This window comes from Lithobates pipiens, unplaced genomic scaffold (genome assembly GCF_037356315.1).
Source record: "Lithobates pipiens isolate NorthernLeopardFrog02 unplaced genomic scaffold, aLitPip1_a1.2 Scaffold_27, whole genome shotgun sequence".
NCBI classification, from domain to species: domain Eukaryota; kingdom Metazoa; phylum Chordata; class Amphibia; order Anura; family Ranidae; genus Lithobates; species Lithobates pipiens.
The window spans coordinates 13,058,289-13,080,836 of NW_027507788.1; the positions used below are offsets into that span (position 1 = coordinate 13,058,289).

The window sequence follows — 22,548 nt, forward strand, 5'->3', positions numbered from 1 at the left end:
TCTATTTTTCTGGTCCATTGGGCGGCATGATTGAAGATGTATGGACATCGCGGGACACTTTTTTTTTATTTTTTATAAAGGAATTGTCCAAAACTGTCTTTTGTGGTTTTTACTTTATGAAACTTTTTTTGGTGAATGGGTAAGGGTGAATCTGGGGGCCCCCTTGTTTAAAGTGGATTTCCAGATTCCGATAAGCCCCCCACCTGCAGACCCCCACAACCACCGTGCCAGGGTTGTGGGGACGAGGCCCTTGTTGCACTTTATTGTTTAGCACTGCACTCTTTTTAATATATTATCTGTGCCTGTTACCTGGGTTATAGTACACAGCTGCTTATTCATTTTAGTTCCTAGCGTGGATATACATATACATTTATTCACAGTAGGCTGATAGCATGGCAGTGACCTAAAGCGGTTGTATACTCCTTTTTTCCATTTTTACTTACAGGTAAGCCTATAATAAGTCTTACCATACAACTGCATGCACAGTTGTATGGCTGGCTCGTGGGCATCTTTTTTTTTTTACGACCAGCTGTTCCCTGTAACGGACATTTACGGGCAGCCTGAAAATGGGCTTAAGTTTACGGGCTGTCCGTAAATTAACAGGCGTTTGGCCACACTGTGCAGAAATCTCCCTCCACTGAGTCTGGCTGCATCCATTTTAACTGTGGGCAGCTGAAGCTGCTGCCTGTTCACTTCCTGGATTTACACAGACACACAGAGGCACTCCTCCAACATTTCAGCTCTCATTGGCCCTCTTATGACTCAACCCCCCTCTCTTCCTGGCAAACTCTCATGAAAGTGAGAGAGAGAGCTGTGCATGATGTCATAAGCCTAGGCTAATGAACAGACAAGAAACAGGAAGTGGGCTGTATAAGGGATTTACTGGCAGAAAAAAATAAAGTTTTACTATCCAAAATTAAAACAACAAGGGCAGAAGATTTAATAGATGGAAAGATAAAAAAAATGACTGAAGGTCCGCTTTAACCATATAGGTATTTATTAGTAATACAGTTTGCATTGTTGTTTTGGTTAATGATATTACTTTTTGTGTTCTGATAAAATTATTTTTATTTGTTTCCTTGTACATTGTTGTGCCTACCCCACTTGGAATTTACATACAAGGTTGTAATGAATATAACAATATTATGTAAAAGAAAAAGTCACATAAACAATTTCTGCCATTTAACATACAGTATATTGAATATGTATCATTGTTAGAATTACATTTAGATTTTTGTCTTTGTTCATTCCATAAAAAAGAACCAAATCATTTATTTCCAGGGGGTGATCAGCAGTCAACTATACAACATGCCCCCTAATAATCACACCTACATGAACCTAGAGCTCCCTTAAAGAGGAACTGCTCACGTCATTTGTAATAAAAACATCTTTGCCATTCTGAAGCTTCCCGCCAACCATTTTGCATATTATTTTATATATGCTGTGATTCTGCACTTGCCAAATATTCTGCAGAAATCTCCCTCCACTGAGTCTGGCTGCAGCCATTTTAACTGTGGGCAGCTGAAGCTGCTGCCTGTTCACTTCCTGGATTCACACAGAGGCACGCCTCCAGCTCTGCAGCTCTCATTGGCCCTTTTATGACTCATCCTCCCTCCCTTCCTGGTCAAACACACCAGAGTGAGAGATCCGTGCATGATGTCATAAGCCTAGGCTTTTTGCCAGACAAGAAACAGGAAGATTTACTGGCAGAAAAAAAAAAAAGAAGATGTTTTACTATCCAAATTTAGAACAACAACAAGGGCAGAAGATTTAATAGATGGAAAGTTGAAAATGATGACTGAAGGCTCCGCTTTAGCTACTTCTAGTCTGGGCCTTGCTGGCACTTTCTTATGTAAAAATCAGTATTTTTTTGGTAGAAAATTACTTAGAACCCCCATACATTTTATATATATATTTATATATATATATATATATATATATATATATATATATATATACAGGCATACCCCACTTTTAAGTACACAATGGGGTTTAAAAACCCACCTATTTATTCTCTATTTAAAAAAACTCTGCTTTAAAAAAATAAATAAAATACATTTATATATATATATATATATATATTATATATATATATATATATATATATATATATATATATATATATATATATATATATATATATATATATATATATAGAGAGAGAGAGAGAGAGAGAGATACAGGCATACCCCACTTTTAAGTACACAATGAGGTTTATTTACTAAAGCTGGAAAGTGCAAAATCAGGATCACTTCTGCATAGAAACCAATGAGCTTCCAGGTTTTATTACCAAAGCTTAATTGAACAAGCTGAGGTTCGAAGCTCATTGGTTTCTATACAGAAGTGAGCCTGATTTTGCACTTTCCAGCTTTAGTAAATAAACCTCATTGTGTACATACAAGTGTATATGTGTATTTGTATATATATATATATATATATATATATATATATACATATATATATATATATATATATATATATATATATATATATATATATATATATATATATATATATATATATATATATATATATATATATTTTTTTTTTTTTAAAGCAGAGATTTAAAAAAAGAAATAGAGAATAAATGGGTGGGTTTTTACATTTTTGTTTATGTCACACTGTATTTGCGCAGCGGTTTTTCAAACTCAATTGTTTGGGAAAAAATACACTTTTTTAAATTTTAATGCAAAAAGAAAAACCCACAATACATGACACAATATTTTTGTAAAATATTGAAGTAACACTGAGTAAATAGATACCACACATGTCACGCTCTTAAAATTGCGCACGCCCGTGCAACAGTCACAAACTACGTACATTTTACTATTCATAGGGGATGTTTTAAAAGCCTTACCAATTTAGATTGAAAGAGGAGGTCCGGTGCTAAAATTACTGCCCATGATCTGACGTTCGCGGTGATACCTCACATGTATGAGACGATCGCTGTTTGCATGCGTGCGGGGCCGACGTGTGCGTTCACCTTTGCGTGTAAGTTTTTTTTTATTATTAATTATTAATTTATTTGACTTTTTATTTTTACACTGTTGCTTTAATTTTTTTTTTACCACTTTTATTGCTGTCAGAAGGAATTTAAACATCCCAGTGATATCAATAGGCATGTTACAGGTCCTCTTTTTTTGGGCGAGATCTGGAGTTTATAGGGCCCTAAATTCCTCCTCTGCACTTAAAGGCATTCAAAACGCCAAGAGCAATGTTTCTGAATGCCTTAAATTTTCAAAAAAATAGCGATGATGGTTTCCGAGTAAACCGGAAGTGATGTCATGTCATGGCTTCTTTTTTTTAAATCACGAACAGCCAATCAAAACTGATCCTGGCTTTGCTTGGATGTCTAGCCAGCCGACGGAGGTGTTGGCTGGTCACTCGGCTGATCCCCCCGGTGGATCGGGTGAGCCGGAGAGAGCCGCGGAAGGTGATGTCTAGCCAGCCAACGTAGGTGTTGGCTGGTCACTCGGCTGATCCCCCCCGGTGGATCGGGTGAGCCGGAGAGAGCCGCGGAAGGTGACCGGAGGGGGGACGTCCCCTCCCACTGCTTGTAATAGCAATTGAGCGGCTAGTGAGCTGCTCCGATTGCTATTACAAGAGAGCTGACTGCTGGCTCTAAAAAACAATACCCTGGTGATGCCTTCAGCTGCATTTCATCCTGGTACAACCACCAAAAGTCCAGAAATTTACGGGAAGTGGTTAAGTTGGACTGTACCGTGTAAGGTGTCTGTAGTTCAGCTACAATATAGAACTTTTTACTACAGTTTGGAACTGCGTTTCCTTTACTGTTTTTAGACATATTTATATTATTATTTTTAGTAGTAGTATTAGTAGTACCAATATTATTATTTTTATTATTAGTAGTACCATTATTAGTATTAGTAGTAGTAGTACCATTATTATTTTATTATTATTAGTAGTAGTAGTACCATTATTATTATTATTAGTAGTAGTACCATTATTATTATTATTAGTAGTAGTAGTAGTAGTACCATTATTATTATTAGTAGTAGTAGTACCATTATTATTATTAGTAGTAGTAGTAGTACCATAATTATTATTATTATTAGTAGTAGTAGTAGTATTTAAAATGTATTTGTTCAATGTATGTATGGAAACAATGGGGTTGCTTTACTTAAACTGCGTCCAAAATCTGATGCAGCTGTGCATGGTAGCCAATCAGCTTCCAGGTTTTATTGTCAAAGCTTAAAGGGGTTGTAAAGGTTTGTTTTTTATTTTCTAAATAGGTTCCTTTAAGCTAGTGCATTGTTGGTTCACTTATCTTTTCCTTCGATTTCCCTTATAAATGTTTTTTTTTCTTTTTTTTCTTTGTTTGAATTTCTAACTTCCTGTTCCTCCTCAGTAAGCTGTTCAGTAATCTGTCCTGGCTGACTAACCACCACTCGGATGATGGTGAGAAGTTTACTGAGGAGAAACAGGAAGTGAGATATTCAGACAAAGAAAAAAAACATTTAGAAGGGAAATCGAAGGAAAAGGTAAGTGAACCAACAATGCACTAGCTTAGAGGAACCTAGGTAGAAAATAAAAAACAAACCTTTACAACCCCTTTAATTGAACAAGCGGAAGTTAGACGCTGATTGGCTCTCATGTACAGCGGCACCAGATTTTGCACTTTCCAGTTTTAGTAAATCAACTCCAATGCTCTTTATACCCATGCCATGGTCAGTTCTATTTTAGACAATTTGGACCTTTTGATAATATCCCACAGAGGAGCTTCAACGATGCAAATTTCTAATCTCTTACTTTATAATTCTAAACAAAAAGGGAACTATAATCCCTACATTTTTACATTATATACACAATTTAAAGAAAGAAGCATAATCTAAATCATTTTACCAGCCTTTGTTAATGATTGGAACTCTTTGAACTCTTTGTAATTGTGTAAGCTCACGGAGGCACCCATAAAGCTGCTGGTAGACCATGCCTAGGTGGTAGGTCTCATGGGGGGGGGGTGAGTTCAGGAGATGTATTTTTATTTTTACACATGGCAAGGAAAGCTCTTTTACACAAGAATTTTAATAATAGATCTACTTTAAAATTTTAACCCGAGCGTTGCCTTGTACAGTGATCATAAGATGGAGGGGCTGCGTGAATTCGGCAGAAAAGGTGTGTAGGAGTTTGTTGGGGTCACACAAATCGTAGAAGGACAATCGTCCGGCTTCATAATCCAATTTAATTTTGATTCCATGAGAAGATAATTTCCGTACCCATTTTATTTCATTCACTTCCTCGTAGCAAAAAAGCCCAAACTGTATTCCCCAAATATCTTCAGTCAGTGACTGGGACCCCCTTCTATCTATACCAGGGTAACACATCCCGATAAACAGAGAGTCCTCCGTTTTCTTACTGATCTCCATCTCTACTTCATGCTTTCCAGAGGAAAACCCGTTGGTGCTTAAAACATGAGAACTCAGAAATCTCTCCAAAGTTTCTGGTCGACTTTGATACTTGTCTGACCTGGAGACGGTTTTCTGGTCATATGAGATAATTAAATTTTTACTAGCTTTGTTGGCATCCAGTAACATTTCTGTGGCGTTGCGCTTGTTTCTAACTTGTGGGATTGGTTTGGGACTCGTTGGAATTTTAGCTGGGATTTTCTCGGGGGAGGGTGATGTTGGTGGCAAAACTTCTATCTGTGACTCATTAGTTGAATTTTTATTTCCAATGTTTGGACTCTTATCGCCCTTCACAATATTAGATAGCCCTGAATACAAGGTCTCTAAGACCACCTCCTCCTTCAGGCCACCTACATCGTCGATCAGTTTGCTCACTATATCCCTGTGCAAGCTCGTCTCATCATCTAACACTTCAAATGAAACATCTGGAGCCTGTAGGGCAGATATCGAGTAAGTCTTTTTACTCAGCTCTTCGGCTTGAATGATCTTCTTATGCAGTTCAGTTAATTGCTCCATATGATCGGAGACCGATTGCGAGATCTGCTGCTGTTGCCTGGAGATATCAGCCAGTATTCTCTTCTCTAGATCCTCTTGTTGTCTCCTGATGTCTTTCATTAAGCCAGCTACTCTCTCGGTTGCATCTTTTGCTGTTTTATCAATGGTCTTCTTGTGGTTCCGAAGAATCTGGAGCATCGCTTCGGCTTCTTCTTTCTTGGAGGACAGTTTTTCCAGATTTGGATTCACATTTTCGGCATCCTGATGCAAAGAGTCATTTATTGGTCTCATTTTATGTCCATTGTGGTCGGAGAGAAGGCACTGTAAACATATACGCGTATCATCCTCAATGCAGTAATACTCCAGGATCTTCTTGTGGATGGGACACTTTCTGTCCTCCAGGGAAGTGGTGGGATCGGTGAGGACGTGTTCCGGTCCCTTGTTGTGTGCCTCTTTGTGAAGATCACAGAGAAAAGCTTCGCAGTGCAGACACAATGCCACAGCAGGTACAGGAGCGTGGACACAGTTACTGCAAAAATGTACAGGTTTGCGTTCCTCCGGTTCCTCAGAATCGAACAATGCGGCGATGCTGGCTAATACCGAATTCTTCTGCAATTCCGGACGTTTCCCAAACTTCTGCTTGCATCTTGGACAGAAATACTCTCTGTTGCGTTGATTGTCAAATATCTTACTGATGCAGTCATGGCAGAAATTGTGTCCGCATGTCAGTATGACGGGTTCTGTAAAAATCTTCGTACAAACAAAACATGTCACCTGGGATCTGAGTTCTGGAGTTGCCATCGCTGAAGACAGAGCAAGAATGAAGCAATGCCGTTAGGGAAGAAGATATAAAGACAGTTGATGGTTCTTGTCTTGCAGTGAATTTTATTACTTTGGTGAACCTTGTCCCAACAATATCACACGCGGAAAAGGATAGCACAAAAAACAGAGAAGATAGAGTTTATTGAGGTGCATTCTGTTAACGGTGCAATTATCAGCTTTATTGCAGTCTTGTGTGATACCCTGCAAAATTCCATGTAAGAGAGTTAGATAGTTAAGAGGAAGTTGAGCTGAAATCCCTAAAGATTACATATTTACCAACCTATTATCAGTCCAGACTTGTCCCCTCTGTGTTGGAGGGATTGTGGGGAGATCGGAACGCATGCACACATATGGTGGCAATGTCCCCTGATACAACCTTATTGGAGGGAAGTACTTGAGTGGATAAAGAAGTTTAGCGGGAACAGGGCTGGACTGGGACAGAAATTTGGCCCTGGACTTCATCCAGACTGGCCCACTTACATTTTGAGTGTCCCATCAGCACCCACTTACCGTATTTATTGGCGTATAACACGCACCCCAAGTTTAGGAGGGAATTTTAAGGAAAAAACTTTTAGGAGGGAAGTTTAAGGGGAAAAAAAAACTTACATTTATATGCCCATCAGTGTCATCTGCAGCCTTGTCCACCATTGCAGCCTTGTCCACCATTGCAGTCTTATGCAGCCTTGTCCACCATTGCAGCCTTGTCCACCATTGCAGCCTTATGCAGCCTTGTCCACCATTGCAGCCTTATGCAGCCTTGTCCACCATTGCAGCCTTGTCCACCATTGCAGCCTTATGCAGCCTTGTCCACCATTGCAGTCTTATGCAGCCTTGTCCACCATTGCAGCCTTGTCTATTTATTTTGCTATTTGTTTTTTTATTTTTTTTAAATGCCGCCGCCGAGATACAGAGCCAGATGTGTATCTCAGTGGTGTGCGATAGTTCTCGGCGGGCCTCCAGCGCCTTCGGTTCTTCTCGCCAGCTTTCACCCATTCTCTGCAGCTTTCGGCCACCGAGAAGAGCCGAAGGCGGGCGAAAGCTACCGAGAACGGCCGAAGGCGGCCGAAAGTTGCAGAGAACGGCCGAAGATGGCCGAAAGCCGCCGATAATGGCCGAAGGCGGCCGAAAGTCGCCTTGAAGAGCCGAAGGTGGCTGAAAGCCACCCAGAGGCTCGGAATTTTGGGGGATTGGCGTATAACACACACCCACGATTTTCCCCTGCTTTTAAGGGGAAAAAAGTGCGTGTTATATGCCGATAAATACGGTATTCATCAGAGTGTCCCATCAGCAGCCCCTTACATCAGAGTGTCCCATCAGCAGCCCCCTTACATCAGAGTGTCCCATCACCAGCTCCCTTACATCAGAGTGTCCCATCAGCAGCCCCCTTACATCAGAGTGTCCCATCACCAGCCCCCTTGCATCAGAGTGTCCCATCACCAGCTCCCTTAGATCAGAGTGTCCCATCACCAGCTCCCTTAAATCAGAGTGTCCCATCACCAGCTCCCTTACATCAGAGTGTCCCATCACCAGCTCCCTTGCATCAGAGTGTCCCATCACCAGCTCCCTTACATCAGAGTGTCCCATCAGCAGCCCCCTTACATCAGAGAGTCCCATCACCAGCTCCCTTACATCAGAGAGTCCCATCATCAGCTCCCTTACATCAGAGTGTCCCATCACCAGCTCCCTTACATCAGAGTGTCCCATCACCAGCCCCCTTACAACAGAGTGTCCCATCACCAGCCCCCTTACATCAGAGTGTCCATTAGCAGTTCCCTTACATCAGAGTGTCCCATCAGCAGCCCCTTTACATCAGAGTGTCCCATCAGCAGCCCCCTTACATCAGAGTGTCCCATCACCAGCCCCCTTACAACATAGTGTCCCATCAGCAGCCCCCTTACATCAGAATGTCCCATCAGCAGCCCCCTTACATCAGAGTGTCCCATCACCAGCCCCCTTACATCAGAGTGTCCCATCACCAGCCCCCTTACATCAGAGTGTCCCATCACCAGCCCCCTTACATCAGAGTGTCCCATCACCAGCCCCCTTACATCAGAGTGTCCCATCACCAGCTCCCTTACATCAGAGTGTCCCATCACCAGCCCCCTTACATCAGAGTGGCCCACTGAGCCATCGGCCCACCGGGAAACTCCCGATAGTCCCGATGGCCAGTACATGCCTGAGCGGGAATGAAATTGGACTTGATCCCTGGCAATGCCAAGGAAGAGATACAGAGGGAATGCCAAGGAAGAGATACAGAGCAACAATTATTCCATTTCTGCTGAATGCAGCAAAGGCATTAATCCCGAAACAATGGAAGTCAAGCACAGTCCCGATGATAAAGGATTGGTTTAGGGAAGTAGATAAAATTAGGTTAATGGAAGAGGTAATACATATGCAAAGCAACTCAGAAATAAAATGAGTTAGTATTTGGAGGAGTTGGTTGGAATTTAGACAAACCCAGGTTTATGTGAATTGTATGGGAAGTAACTTGGTGATCCGCCGCTCCGCATCTATGTCCACCCCCCCCCCCTTCCTTTTTTTCTTTTCATTTTTTTCCTCTCCCTTTTTGTTTTATTTTTTATTTTTTATAAATTATTAAATAAATTTTTTTTTACCAACCTATTGTAAAATGCCGGCTGGGCAGGACTTTCATCTTTCTGGGTAGACGCCCACACTCCCCCCCCCCCCCCCCGGACATATAATTTTCACAACCCTATGTCCGCTTGGATAGTGGGGCTACCACCTCCACTCACGGAGCAGGCGCCGTTCAGCTTTGGAGATTTTCCGAAGCTTCTTCTGCCCCGTATGATGGCAGGACACTATCTGACAGAACACCGGGAAGCCAGCCGTCCTTAACATGAGTCGTCATCTGTCAGCGAGCTTCCCCACTGACAGATGAATGTAAAGAAAAGAATGTTGGCATTTCCTGGCAATATACAAATGTTTAAAAAAAACTGCGTAGGGTCCCGTCCCCCCCCCAGTGGATTTTCAGTGGAACCCCATGGCAAAATGTAAAAAAAAAAAAATGGCATAAGGTCCTCCCAAAAATCTATACCAGACCCTTATTTGAGCATGCAGCCTGGCAGGTCAGGAAAGGGGGGAGGGGACAAGCGAGCCCCCAGATCCCGCCCCCCCATGTGAATGGGTATCGGATACATCGTACCCCTACACATTCACCGAAAAAAGTGTCAAAAAGTAATAACCACAAGAAACTGTTTTTGATAAGTCCTTTATTAAAAAAAAATTAAAATAAAATACTATCCCTCCATGTATATCCACAGTCAATCATGACGGCTTTGCCTCCTGCCGTCTACCCGTTCTGCATTTTTACAGTTCTGGGGGGGGGGGCAGTTTGGCATGTTCTCCCTGGGCTCTAGGTGACCTTGTCTTGGCAGTGGTAATACTATTGGCTTCTATATTCCAGAGACCCAGCACACAGTCACAAGACACCACAAGTGCCAGATAAGATGAAATCAAGGTCTCCTTGTGACAGCTATAGCATCAATATAATCTGTGGAATCCAGGAACAGATTTGAAATCTGAGTTTCCAGCAATTTGAAAAAAATCTGAGAAGATACAGTATCTCACAAAAGTGAGTACACCCCTCATATTTTCTTCTATCTTTTCATGTGACAACACTGAAGAAATGACACTTGTCTACAATGTAAAGTAGTGAGTGTACAGCTTGTATAACAGTGTAAATTTGCCGTCCCCTCAAAATAACTCAACACACAGCCATTAATGTCTAAACCGCTGGCAACAAAAGTGAGTACACCCCTAAGTGAAAATGTCCAATTGGGGCCCAATTAGCCATTTTCCCTCCCCCGGTGTCATGTAACTTGTTAGTGTTACAAGGTCTCAGGTGTGAATGGGGAGCAGGTGTGTTAAATTTGGTGTTATCGCTCTCACTCTCTCATACTGGCCACTGGAAGTTCAACATGGCACCTCATGGCAAAGAACTCTCTGAGGATCTGAAAAAAAGAATTGTTGCTCTACATAAAGATGGCCTAGGCTATAAGAAGATTGCCAAGACCCTGAAACTGAGCTGCAGCACGGTGGCCATTGCCAAGACCATACAGCGGTATAACAGGACAGGTTCCACTCAGAACAGGCCTCGCCATGGTCCACCAAAGAAGTTGAGTGCGCGTGATCAGCGTCATATCCAGGGGTGGTCTTTGGGAAATAGACGTATGAGTGCTGCCAGCATTGCTGCAGAGGTTGAAGGGGTGGGGGGTCAGCCTGTCAGTGCTCAGACCACATTACATTAAATTGGTCTGCATGGCTGTCATCCCAGAAGGAAGCGTCTTCTAAAGATGATGCACAAGAAAGCCTTACTGAACAGTTTACTGAAGACAAGCAGACTAAGGACATGGATTACTGGAACCATGTCCTGTGATCTGATGAGACCAAGATAAACTTATTTGGTGTCAGATGGTGTGAAGCGTGTGTGGGGGCAACCAGGTGAGGAGTACAAAGACAAGTGTGTCTTGCCTACAGTGAAGCATGGTGGTGGGAGTGTCATGGTCTGGGACTGCATGAGTGCTGCCGGCACTGGGGGGCTACAGATCATTGAGGGAACCATGAATGCCAACATGTACTGTGACATACTGAAGTAGAGCATGATCCCCCTCTCTTCGGAGACTGGGCCACAGGGCAGTATTCCAACATGATAATGACCCCAACCACACCTCCAAGAAGACCACTGCCTTGCTAAAGAAGTTGAGGGTAAAGGTGATGGACTGGCCAACCATGTCTCCAGACCTAAACCCTATTGAGCATCTGTGGGACATCCTCAAATGGAAGGTGGAGGAGCGCAAGGTCTCCAACATCCACCAGCTCTGTGATGTCATCATGGAGGAGGGGAAGAGGATTCCAGTGGCAACCTGTGAAGCTCTGGTGACCTCCATGCCCAAGAGGATTAAGGCAGTGCTGGAAAATAATGGTGGCCACACAAAATATTGACACTTTGGCCCCAATTTGGACATTTTCACTTAGGGGTGTACTCACTTTTGTTGCCAGTGGTTTAGACATTAATGGCTGTGTGTTGAGTTGACAGTAAATTTACACTGTTATACAAGCTGTACACTCACTACTTTACATTGTAACAAAGTGTAATTTCTTCAGTGTTGTCACATGAAAAGGTATAATAAAATATTTACAAAAATGTGAGGGGTGTACTCACTTTTTTGAGATACTGTAGTTCAGTCTCTGCAAAAAAAAAACTGCCATAGAAGAATTCAGAGCATGCAACTCCAGCTGAACTATTCCGTGCCATGTCTGTCAAAGAGCATAGAAAAAGGAGCAGTTGAGCAGCTGCTCTTGGTACTGTGATATCATGTGAGGGTAGAGGAGCACCATAATAAGATTGGGGGGAGAGAATTTGTGTTGGGATGGGGAATTTGGGGGATGAAAGGTAATAAGAATTGTTCTAGGAGGGGAAATTTGGGGAGGTGTGCTAGGAGTGGTGATTTTAGGGCATTTGATTTGGAAGGGGGAATGGAGAAGACGATTTGTATGAAGAGGGGGAGTTTGGGGGGGGGGGTTGGTTATGCTTAAAAAAGGTAATATATTTGGGAAAGGGGATTTGTGCTAGGAGGAGATTTTTTTTGGGAGGGGGGGCGATTTGTGCTAGGAGGGAAAATTTTGGGAGACTTTGTGCTGGGGTGGGGGATTCCAGAGTAGAGAGAGTATTTGTGCTCCGAGGGGAATTTTGAGGGCTAGGAGATTTGTACTGGGGGGGAATTTTTTGAGGAGGGTGTGGATTTGTGCTGGGGGCATATAGGGAATGAGATGATTTAAGGTGGGGATTTGTGCTGGGGGCATATGGGGAATGACAGGTTTTAAGCCAGGGGGTGGGGCAAGGACTGGGAAAGAGATTTCAGTGGGGGGTGGATTTGTATTCAGAGGAGGGGGAAATTATGCTTAGGGGTTAAGCCTGTAGATGAGTGCTTGATTTTTTTTGGAGGGGGAAGGGAATTTTTTTCTGACACATGCTTATACATCTTATGGGGGGTGGGGGGGGGGGAATTTGGCCTAGGCTCCAGATGACCTTGTCCCGTCATTGCTTTTGCCCCTAAGTTTAGAAATGTAGAGCAAGCATTAAGCTTGTACCACTCTTTGTTAATCCCCTCATAGTGGGCACAATTCACCAAAGCCTATTGCATGTGATATTTGGGTCCAATGACACATTTTTCCCAGATATCACATGCGATGCTGAAAATTTCAATCCACTATCCCTTTATGCCATATTTACTTCAAAAAGAAAAAGTACTCCCTAAATACAGCGTAAAACAGCATTAAAGTCAATTCACTAAATGAAATAAAGAAATAAATGCACGCGGTAAAGAAGTAATGGTCTGGGCATGCAAAATTTAAGGAATATATGAAATTTGAAGCTGGTTGTTAAGGAGCCGGCACCCGCCACATCCCTAACAACCAGTGACTCATCTGCTGTCAGCGGGATTTGGAACATCCCTATTCTAAATGAACGTCGCTTATTATGCATTACAAATGAAAGAGCCCCTATCCTGTCTTTGTATAGCGAACACTTCAATGTACATAACATATTTTTTACAGTTCATATTCACAATTTCTGTGACCATCCATGTCACTCCCCTTGTGAGAACAATAAAGTTAAGTGGAAAAAAAGTGCTTTAAAATGTAATATATATATATAATGCAAGTCTAAAGTCTTTACTCCGTTGGTCCTTTACATTAAAGCCGAGTGCAATGTAACAAAGGTATGCTTTAAACTATACCCAGTTTTCTATCTGTGCAGCATCATTCATCAGGACATGACAGGGGACAGGAGACATGACAGGGGACATTACATGGGGCAGAGCATGTTACATGGGACAGGAGACATGACAGAGAACCTTACATGGGACAGGGAACATTACATGGGGCAGAGCAAATGACAGAGCACATTACATGGGGTAGGGCACATGACAGGGGACATTACATGGGGCAGGGCACATTACATGGGGCAGAGCACATTACATGGGACAGGGAACATTACATGGGGCAGAGCACATTACATGGGGCAGGGAACGTGACAGGGCACATTACATGGAACAGAGCACATTACATGGGACAGGGCACATTACATGGGACAGGGCGCATTAAATGGTGCAGAGCACATTACATGGGGCAGAGCACATTACATTGGACAGGGCACATTACATTGGACAGGGCACATTATATGGCACAGGGCACATTGCATGGGGCAGAGCACATGACAGGGCACATTACAAGGGGGGGAGCACATTACATGGGGAAGAGCACATTACATTGGACAGGACACATTACATGGGGCAGAGCACATGACGGGGCACATTACATGGGGCAGGGCACATTACATGGGGCAGAGCACATTACATGGGGCAGGGCACATTACATGGGGCAGGGCACATTACATGGGACACTACATGGGACAGGGCACATTACATGGGACATTACATGGCACAGGGCACATTACCTGAGACAGGGCACATTACATGGCACAGGGCACATTACATGGGGCAGAGCACATTACATGGGACAGGGCACATTACATGGGGCAGAGCACATTACATGGGACAGGGCACATTACATGGGACAGGGCACATTACGTGGGGCAGGGCACATTACATGGGACAGGGCACATTACATGGGGCAGAGCACATTACATGGGACAGGGCACATTACGTGGGGTAGGGCACATTATATGGGACAGGGCACATGACAGAGGACATTACATGGGACATGGGACAGGGCACATTACATGGGGTGGAGGATATGACATGGGGCATTACATGGGGCAGACTAATGGGCACATTGTGGGGGGGGGACACAGCTGGGCACAGTACTGCTGGCTGTCTTCTTCTGGCTTCAGAGCACATTTCATTTCTCCTCCAGTGGCGCGCTGTTCCCCCTCGGCCCCTCCTCCTCCTCCTATCCTGTCCACCGCAGATGATGTCACTTACTCAGAAAGGACAAGAGGGGAGGAGGGGCCTGCAGGGAACAGCACGATCCATCCAATAGGATGCCAGCCGCTTCCCTGCCTATCTCTGCTTGTGTCTGTCTGATCCTCCTGTCAGCTGCCTGACTGACAGTCAGATCGCTGCAGAACCCCCGGGGACCTCTCGCAGAACCCTAGGGTAGCCCGGTTGAGAACCACTGATTTAGATAATCTTGCTCTGCATGTCGTTTCTGGTGAACCTTGAACTCCTTGCTTCTCTTACAAACTTCTTACTTAAGCCATGACTTTGCACTTCCTGTTTGCCTGAATATTATACTTTCTCCAACTGATATCTTGCTACTTTGTGTACCTTCAGCTGTCCCTTTCTCGACTTCCATTTGTTACCTACCTTTGGCTTGTTCCTCAACTAGTCTCTTGCTTGACTCCAACCTGCAACCACTTGTTACTTGTCTTTAGCTTGTTTACTGACTATGCTTATGCTTGATCCCCTGCTATATCTGCTACTGGACCCCAGCTTGCTCACCTTGAAGGCCAATCTGGAGAGAACCACGCCCTGGTACTGACACACAGCAAATCCCATCTTTACCACTCTGGTGAATTCCAGTTAGTTCTGAGAGCAAAAGATGGGCCGAACACACCCGTGTTCAGTTCACAGCAGAACTCTCGAACAGGGGAAAAGTTCAGGCCTTAGCCACAAACTCCACTGAAGTCTATGGGCACCGAACATGAAAAACCAAAAGAACCATTTTTGAAGGCTTATATGCAAGGTATTGGCCATTAAAAAGGGTATAGGCAGGGGATCCCTCAGGTCCGAAACGCAATAACCCTTTTAAACGGAATGTTCCTCTCACTCCTCTGCTGCCAGTTCCACCAATGTCTTCTCACTAATTCCTCCTGTTCCTCCCTGCAGGGGTAAAGCGCTCTGGTGAGTGCAGCCATAAGGGGGGACGCACTTGGAGGAGGGGAGCACTGAAGAAGTCACCTTTTATTTTGCTGTCACACGAATCACCATTCACAGATTGCTGTCATTGATTTCTGGAGGACTTTATATATTTTTAATCATATTTCTATTTTTACTATTTTTTTATACCCTTTTTTCACTCATATATATATATATATATATATATATATATATATATATATATATATATATATATATATATATATATATATATATATTATTTTTTATTTTTTATTTTTTATTTTTATATTGTTTTGGACATCTATTTAATATTTTTTAAACATTTATTTATTGCTTACGTATATGAATTAGGATTGTTTTTGGTAGATACCAGCACTCGTCACTTTATACAATTTGTCGCCTATATACATTGCATATATATATATATATATATATATATATATGTGTATGTATATATATATATATATATATATATATATATATATATATATATATATGGTTTGCACTTTAATTTTGTGGTAACACTTTATTCTAAGTATTTGTTTTTTATTTAAATATTTTCAAAAGCTTGTGCCATAGCTTTCGGTATATGCTCTAGTTCACTTTTCAATATAGCTGCTAGCATTTGCACTTTATACATTTTTAAATATACACAAAAAATTTTCACTATCTTTATTTGAACAGCGCCATCTCCCCTATCATGACCAAGCTGCTGTCTGCACTGTGCGAGTGCAAGTTCACCCCTTAAAGTGTATTTATTGGCAAAAATTCAAAAAAAGATATCGCATTGCATGTTGTGTGAACAGCATATTCCCAAATCTGCCTGTCTTTCCTTCTTAAGCTCTAAAGTTAGGAGTTATGGTTCTACAAGGGCTGCCCTGGCACTATAGGACCTAAACAATGTGATCAGATGCCTTATTAAATCCCCCTTTAATAACCTGGAGGTGCTCATTGAATTTTGAGCCCCCCAACATATGGTATTCCCATACTCAGAAAAAGTAGCAGAATATGATTTGGGGTGCAATTTTAAGTAGGCCCATGCTGTGTGTGAGCAATATCTCATTAAAATAATAACTTTGTAAAACAAATAAAACACCATTTACATACTTAATTTTCCCATAAAATTGTGGCAAAAAATGACATCTTCAAAATACTCAATATGCCTTTTGCTAAATACATTGCGGTGTCTACTTCACAAAAAAGGGTATTTGTACTGGCCTTTGAAAATTCAAGACCTCAAAAAAATGTAATAGGCAGTGAGAGCCTTAGGATTGATTAATTTCATACAGACAAATTATTTATAAACTAATGTATTTATTTATTTACAAAAGAAATATAGCAGAACACATTTTTGGCCTAAATTTATGAATAAAAAGTTTTTATTTGATATATTTATAACCGAAAATCAGCTAAACAGGTTTTCTTTAAATGTTTATTTATTTCTTCATAAAGATAAGACATAATAATTAGATTTTAATTATATAAAAAAAAAGATATTAAATACCACCAAAATAAAGCCCTGTCTGTCAAAAATTATTAATCTGGGTACAATGCTGCATGACCAAGTAGTGGTCAGTCAAACTATTATGAAAACTAATAAATGGCCTGAAAGGGAAGGGGGTGTAATATGTGGGCATTAAGGAGGTTTAAGTATTTGTGAAGTCGACTGTAAAATATCATAGCATAATATAGTTTCTCCAACTCTAGTAACCAGTATTATTATTCCAAATACATTATATACCATATTCATTGATTTCATTCAGTAGTCACATGACCAACATCTTGTCTCTTTTCTGAGTGCGGGGGAAACAGGAGGTAAGTCTCCTTAGATGAAGGAGTGGAATAGATCCATAGCTACTACCCTGTTTCCCTGAAAATAAGACCTAGCGTGATTGTCGGTGATGGCTGCAATATAAGCCCTACCCACCAAATAAGCCCTAGTTAAAGTCCTTGTAGGGCTTATTTTCGGGGGAAACAGGGTAGGGCTTATTTGGGGGGGGTAGGGCTTATATTGACAATCAAACTAGGTCTTATTTTCAGGGAATCAGGGTATATCAATAATAAAAGAGACTACTATGCCTGCTTCATTTTCTATTTCCTTTTTGTACACAAATAGCTGCTGTACTCATTGAACCCGTTTTATAGCTACAAATAAAAGCTCTACCTTATTTCCCACTTCAAAGTCATTCTGCTTTAAAAAAATAAATAAAATAGAAAACAACTATGTTCTACCTTCTTCAATGCACGTTAAGATTTTCACCCAACAACTACCTTGTATACTGATTAAAAGATGGAGGGGCTGAGTAAAGGCGGTGGTGAAGGTGTGCAAGTGCCCTATGGGATCACAGAGATCATAAAAGGACAACCGCCCAGCCTCATAATCCAAGTAAATTTTTTTTCTCTTTGAAAACGGGCTTGATAACCATTTGATTTTATTGTTTTTAATGACTGAGTGATGAATATCATTAATCCATATTCCCCAGGTATTGTTATTGTCTCCAGTCAAAGCCTGGGATCCTCTTCGATCGATACTGGCGTAACCCATCCCTATAAACAGAGAATCACCGCTACGTTCCTCTATGTTACTGACCTCCATCTCCAGTGCATGCTTTCCGGAGGAAATTCCTCTGGTGCTTAATACCTGGGGACTTTGAAATCTCTCCGGGGTTTCTGGTCGGCCTAGATAAACCTCTGACCTGGAGACAGTTTTCAGGTCATCTGAGATAAGCAAATAGTTACTGGCCGTGTTGACATCCAGTAAAACTTCTAAGGTAGTCTTCTGATTACCAGAAATGAATGTAACATCTTGAGTTTTAGCTGTGGTTGTCTCAGCTTGGGTAGACTTTCCATACTCAAGAACCTTTGCCTCATTGGAAACATTGCTATTTTCTAAGTTTGCATTGTTGTAGGCTGCCGAGAATGGAACATTTTTGTTTCTCCCAACTTCCAGCACAATATTTGACTCACTAGTAGCATTTCCATTTCTAAGGCTTATATTATCATGGGCTGCAGAGGGTAATGGTTTTGGAATATCCTTCAAACTGACTTTTTTCTCAGCACCGGTTACAATATTAGATAGTCCTGAATACAAAGTCTCGAAGATCTCATCCAGTTTCAGATCACCTACATCGTAGATGGTTTTGCCACTTGCCCCGCTTATCAAATCATTATCATCATCTGAGATATCCAAGAAAACATCTGGTGGCTCTAAGGCAAATGTCAGGATGGTATTTTTATCCAGCGTCTCAATTTGAAGAATCTTTTTAAGCAGTTGAGTCTTTTTATTTTCGAGTTGTTGGATATGGTTGGAGACTGGGGATAAGATTTGTTGTTCCCACCAGGAGATCTCAATCATCACTCTCTTCTCTAGATCCTCCAGTCGTCTCTTGACGTCCATCAGTATGGCACTCACTTTCTCTGTTATACCAGATGCTGTTTCTTGTACCTTTCTCTCTTGACCCTGCAGACTCTGAAGCGTTGCTTCTGTTTTTTCCACCTTTGAGGACAGTTTCTTCAAAATTGGTTTCATATTGTCGGTCTTTTGCTGCAAAAATTCGCTCATTGTGCTCACTCTGTGTCCATTGTGATCTGAGGTCAAGCAGTGTAAACATATACAAAAATTATCCACAGTGCAATAATACTCCACAATCTTTTTGTGGACGGGACACTTTCTGTCCTCCAGGGAAGTGGTGGGATCTGTGAGGACGTGTTCTGGTGACTTGTTGTGTGTCCGTTTATGAACTTCACAAAGATAAGCTTCACAGTGTAGACATAATGTAACAGCAGGTACAGGAGAATTGACACAATAGGTGCAAAATTTATCAGGATTGTCTACCTTTGGTTGCTCGGGATGGAACTGGTCCGCCATGTTGGATAATCTTGGATTCTTCTTTAATTTTGGATGCCTCCTAAACTTTTCTTTGCATTCTGGACACAAATTGTTCCCGTCATTTTGATTGTCTGATGTCTTACCATTGCATTAATGGCAGTTGTGTTGACATATCCGGGTGACGGGATCTCTATAAATGTCCGCACAGGTAGAACTTGTTACCTCAGATCTCGGCTGAGTAGTTGCCAGTGCTGAAGACAAAACAAGATTAAAGCAATCTAGTTAAGGAAAACTAAAGAGAAAAAAATATAAGGTGGACCTTGCCTCTTAGCATGTCTTATCTTATATTTAATCTTATCTTTAATGAACCTTGTCCTAACAATATAAAATATGGCAAGGGGTAGTACAAATCTAAAGAAAATAGAAGATATATGTTTTTACTGAGGTCCATTCTTTGAACTATGCACATTGGTGAAATAATTTCAGCCTTGTGATATCCTTTGAAATTCCAGGGAAGAAAGAGAAGAGATCCATAAGCTTAAAGTGTGACTAAAGGTTAGTTTAGTTTAGTTTAGATTTTTTTTTTAACCACTACAATACAGGGCACTTTCACCCCCTTCCTTCCCAGCCCAATTTTCAGCTTTCATCGCTCTCGCAATTTCAATGACAATTGCGCAGTCATGCTACACTGTACCCAGATTAAATTGTTATCATTTTGTTTGCACAAATAGAACTTTATTTTGGTGTTATTTATTAACGACTCCTTTTTTTTATTTTTTGTGATATAAGCGAAAAAAAAGTGTAAATTTGGAAAAAAAAACAATATTTTCTTCTTTCTATTTTAAAAGAAATCCAATAAAATCGAATTTTGTCATAAATTTAAGCCAAAATGTATTCTGCTACATGTCTTTGGTAAAAAAAAATTTGGTTAAGTATATAATAATTGGTTTGTGTGATCACGGACATATGTACGCAAATGATCATGTACATATGTGTGCAGGTGATCACGGACATATGTGTACAGATAAATGGTTGGGACATGTGATTTTAGTTGGACATATGTGGTGGGCGTGTTTTTATTATTAGGGACATGTGTTTTTATTATTTGGGGACATGTGTGTTTTGGGGACATATGTGGGGACATTGTGTTTACACTGTGTGGTGTGTTGTGTGTATTACACTAGACTGGTGATCAGTGAGTAAAAAGCTGTAAAAAACAGCTCATACTCACTGATCATCAGCCGGCTGCAGCAATCTGCTCTCCTCTCCTCAGCGATGACTTCTGTGTGAGGAGAGGAGGAGCCGATTGCCTGGCAACTGGCTGTTTGTTTACATCATGGCCGTCATGTGATCAGGAGGGCCAATCACAGAGCCCTCCTGCCGATCCGAGATGCGCCGTGTCCGGGTGACACGGGCGCATCGGGATCACGCCGCTGCGTGGGCACGCGCGCGCGCGCGATCCCCCTAATTCTGATGGACGTTCAGGAACGTCCACTCAGAAGTAGAGAGCTCCCACCCGGTCGTATATGTACATTGGCCGGGGGCGAAGTGGTTAAACAGTGGAGATTCTGTAGATTTTACTTTTTTTATTTTTACACTGTCCTTTTAAAAACATTTTTTTATCACTTTTATTGATGTAAACATTCCTTGTGACAGTAATAGGGGGTGACAAGTAATCTTTATGGTGGGATCTGGACTTAACACTGCACTTAAAAGTATTCAAAATGCCAAGATCGGCGTTTTTGAATACTTTCTATTTTTTAAAACTGGAGCCTTTAGGATGCTAGTAATCCGGAAGTGATGTCATGACATCGCTTCCGGGTTACTAGATCCAAGACCCGAACAAAGCAATTGGCCCTGTTCTGGTCTTCCGGCTAGTCGCTCAGGCCTCCCGCTGGGACTGGAGACCCGGGCAGAGTGGCAGAAGGCGGCGGGAGGGGAGAGAACGTCCCCTCCCACTGGTTGTGATAACGGCCGAGTGGCTGCTTAGCTGCATCAGTTGTTATTACAAGAAAGCCGACCGGCACCACCCCGGTACAACCACTTGAAGCAATATCGGTAATATCGGTAAGTTTGTTACCAATACAGATTCTTCCAAAAAAGTGAGCAGCGATAATCGGTCGACCCCCAATTATAACCCCTGTCCATTTTTATTGCTGTCTGTGTCCCCATTTGGGGAGATTCACCTTCTCTATTTGTCCTGTTTGCCATTATCATTAAAAGTGAAAGTAAAAGAAAATCCCACATTTTGCATTGTTCCCTTGAATGTAATAGAGGGGACATCTTTCAATGTGGACACTAGTTGTGGTGGCTTGGGATTCCCCAGGAGATTCTCCAAGTTTGCAGGGGTTTCCTCTCACTTCCTGTTTTGTCTATTGGACATTAAGTGAAGGGGAATCTCCCAATTGGGACAAAGAGGGCAAAAATAAAACGTACAGGAGTAATAACCACTCCCTTACTACTCTGTCCAAAATGAAAAGAAAATTTGCCTAAAGCTCTACTTTAAGGCAGAGAAAGTTATAAATTGTACATGCATGCACACATTTGCAAATACGTGTTAAGGTTTTGATCATCCATATTTCATTTCAGCCATCCACCATTTTGTAGGGTCTGTTGATCATTACTGGAAGCTGATGAAGGCGAGCTACCGTCTGAGGGAAGTTATGTATGCTGGTGAACAAAAAAAGTACTACTATCTTATCAGGTATATTGAAGAATTCAGCAACAAAGGAACGTTAACTGAACAGAATGTATTCACTCTTAGGAAGAGACAATCAAGGCTCTGGAGGAGGACCAGGGGAGGGCTGGAATCAGCTGTCAGAGTCTGCCGAATACTGAGGCCAGGGGAAGTGGAGACAAGAGCGTACTGCTGCTGCACAGAGAGACACATCATTATGATCCTTCCCCTATGCACAAAACACCCTACCAGGCTTGCCCCTAATACGCAGGGTTAGGTGGGTAAGCAATACTGTAAGCAATACTGGTCTAAATAAATGATTTAACATTGACAGATAGGTACAAACTTCCAGCTTCCAAGATGGTGGAATGGGCACTTCCAGATCCAGTCTGACTTCAAGCTGAAACAGAAGGTGCCCAT

The 22,548-nt window shown here is 41.8% G+C and overlaps 2 protein-coding genes across 2 annotated transcripts; both read right to left on the reverse strand.

The window, feature by feature from the left end:
• Nucleotides 1–4,288: 4,288 nt before the first annotated feature.
• Nucleotides 4,289–6,782, reverse strand: LOC143933538 (E3 ubiquitin-protein ligase TRIM39-like). The gene has a single exon (XM_077456452.1). It carries the CDS (start codon nucleotides 6,717–6,719, stop codon nucleotides 5,055–5,057), a length of 1,665 nt encoding a protein of 554 aa, XP_077312578.1. The 5' UTR covers nucleotides 6,720–6,782; the 3' UTR covers nucleotides 4,289–5,054.
• Nucleotides 6,783–17,843: 11,061 nt separating this feature from the next.
• On the reverse strand, nucleotides 17,844–19,490 carry LOC143933359 (E3 ubiquitin/ISG15 ligase TRIM25-like). The gene has a single exon (XM_077456226.1). It carries the CDS (start codon nucleotides 19,488–19,490, stop codon nucleotides 17,844–17,846), a length of 1,647 nt encoding a protein of 548 aa, XP_077312352.1.
• Nucleotides 19,491–22,548: the final 3,058 nt, after the last annotated feature.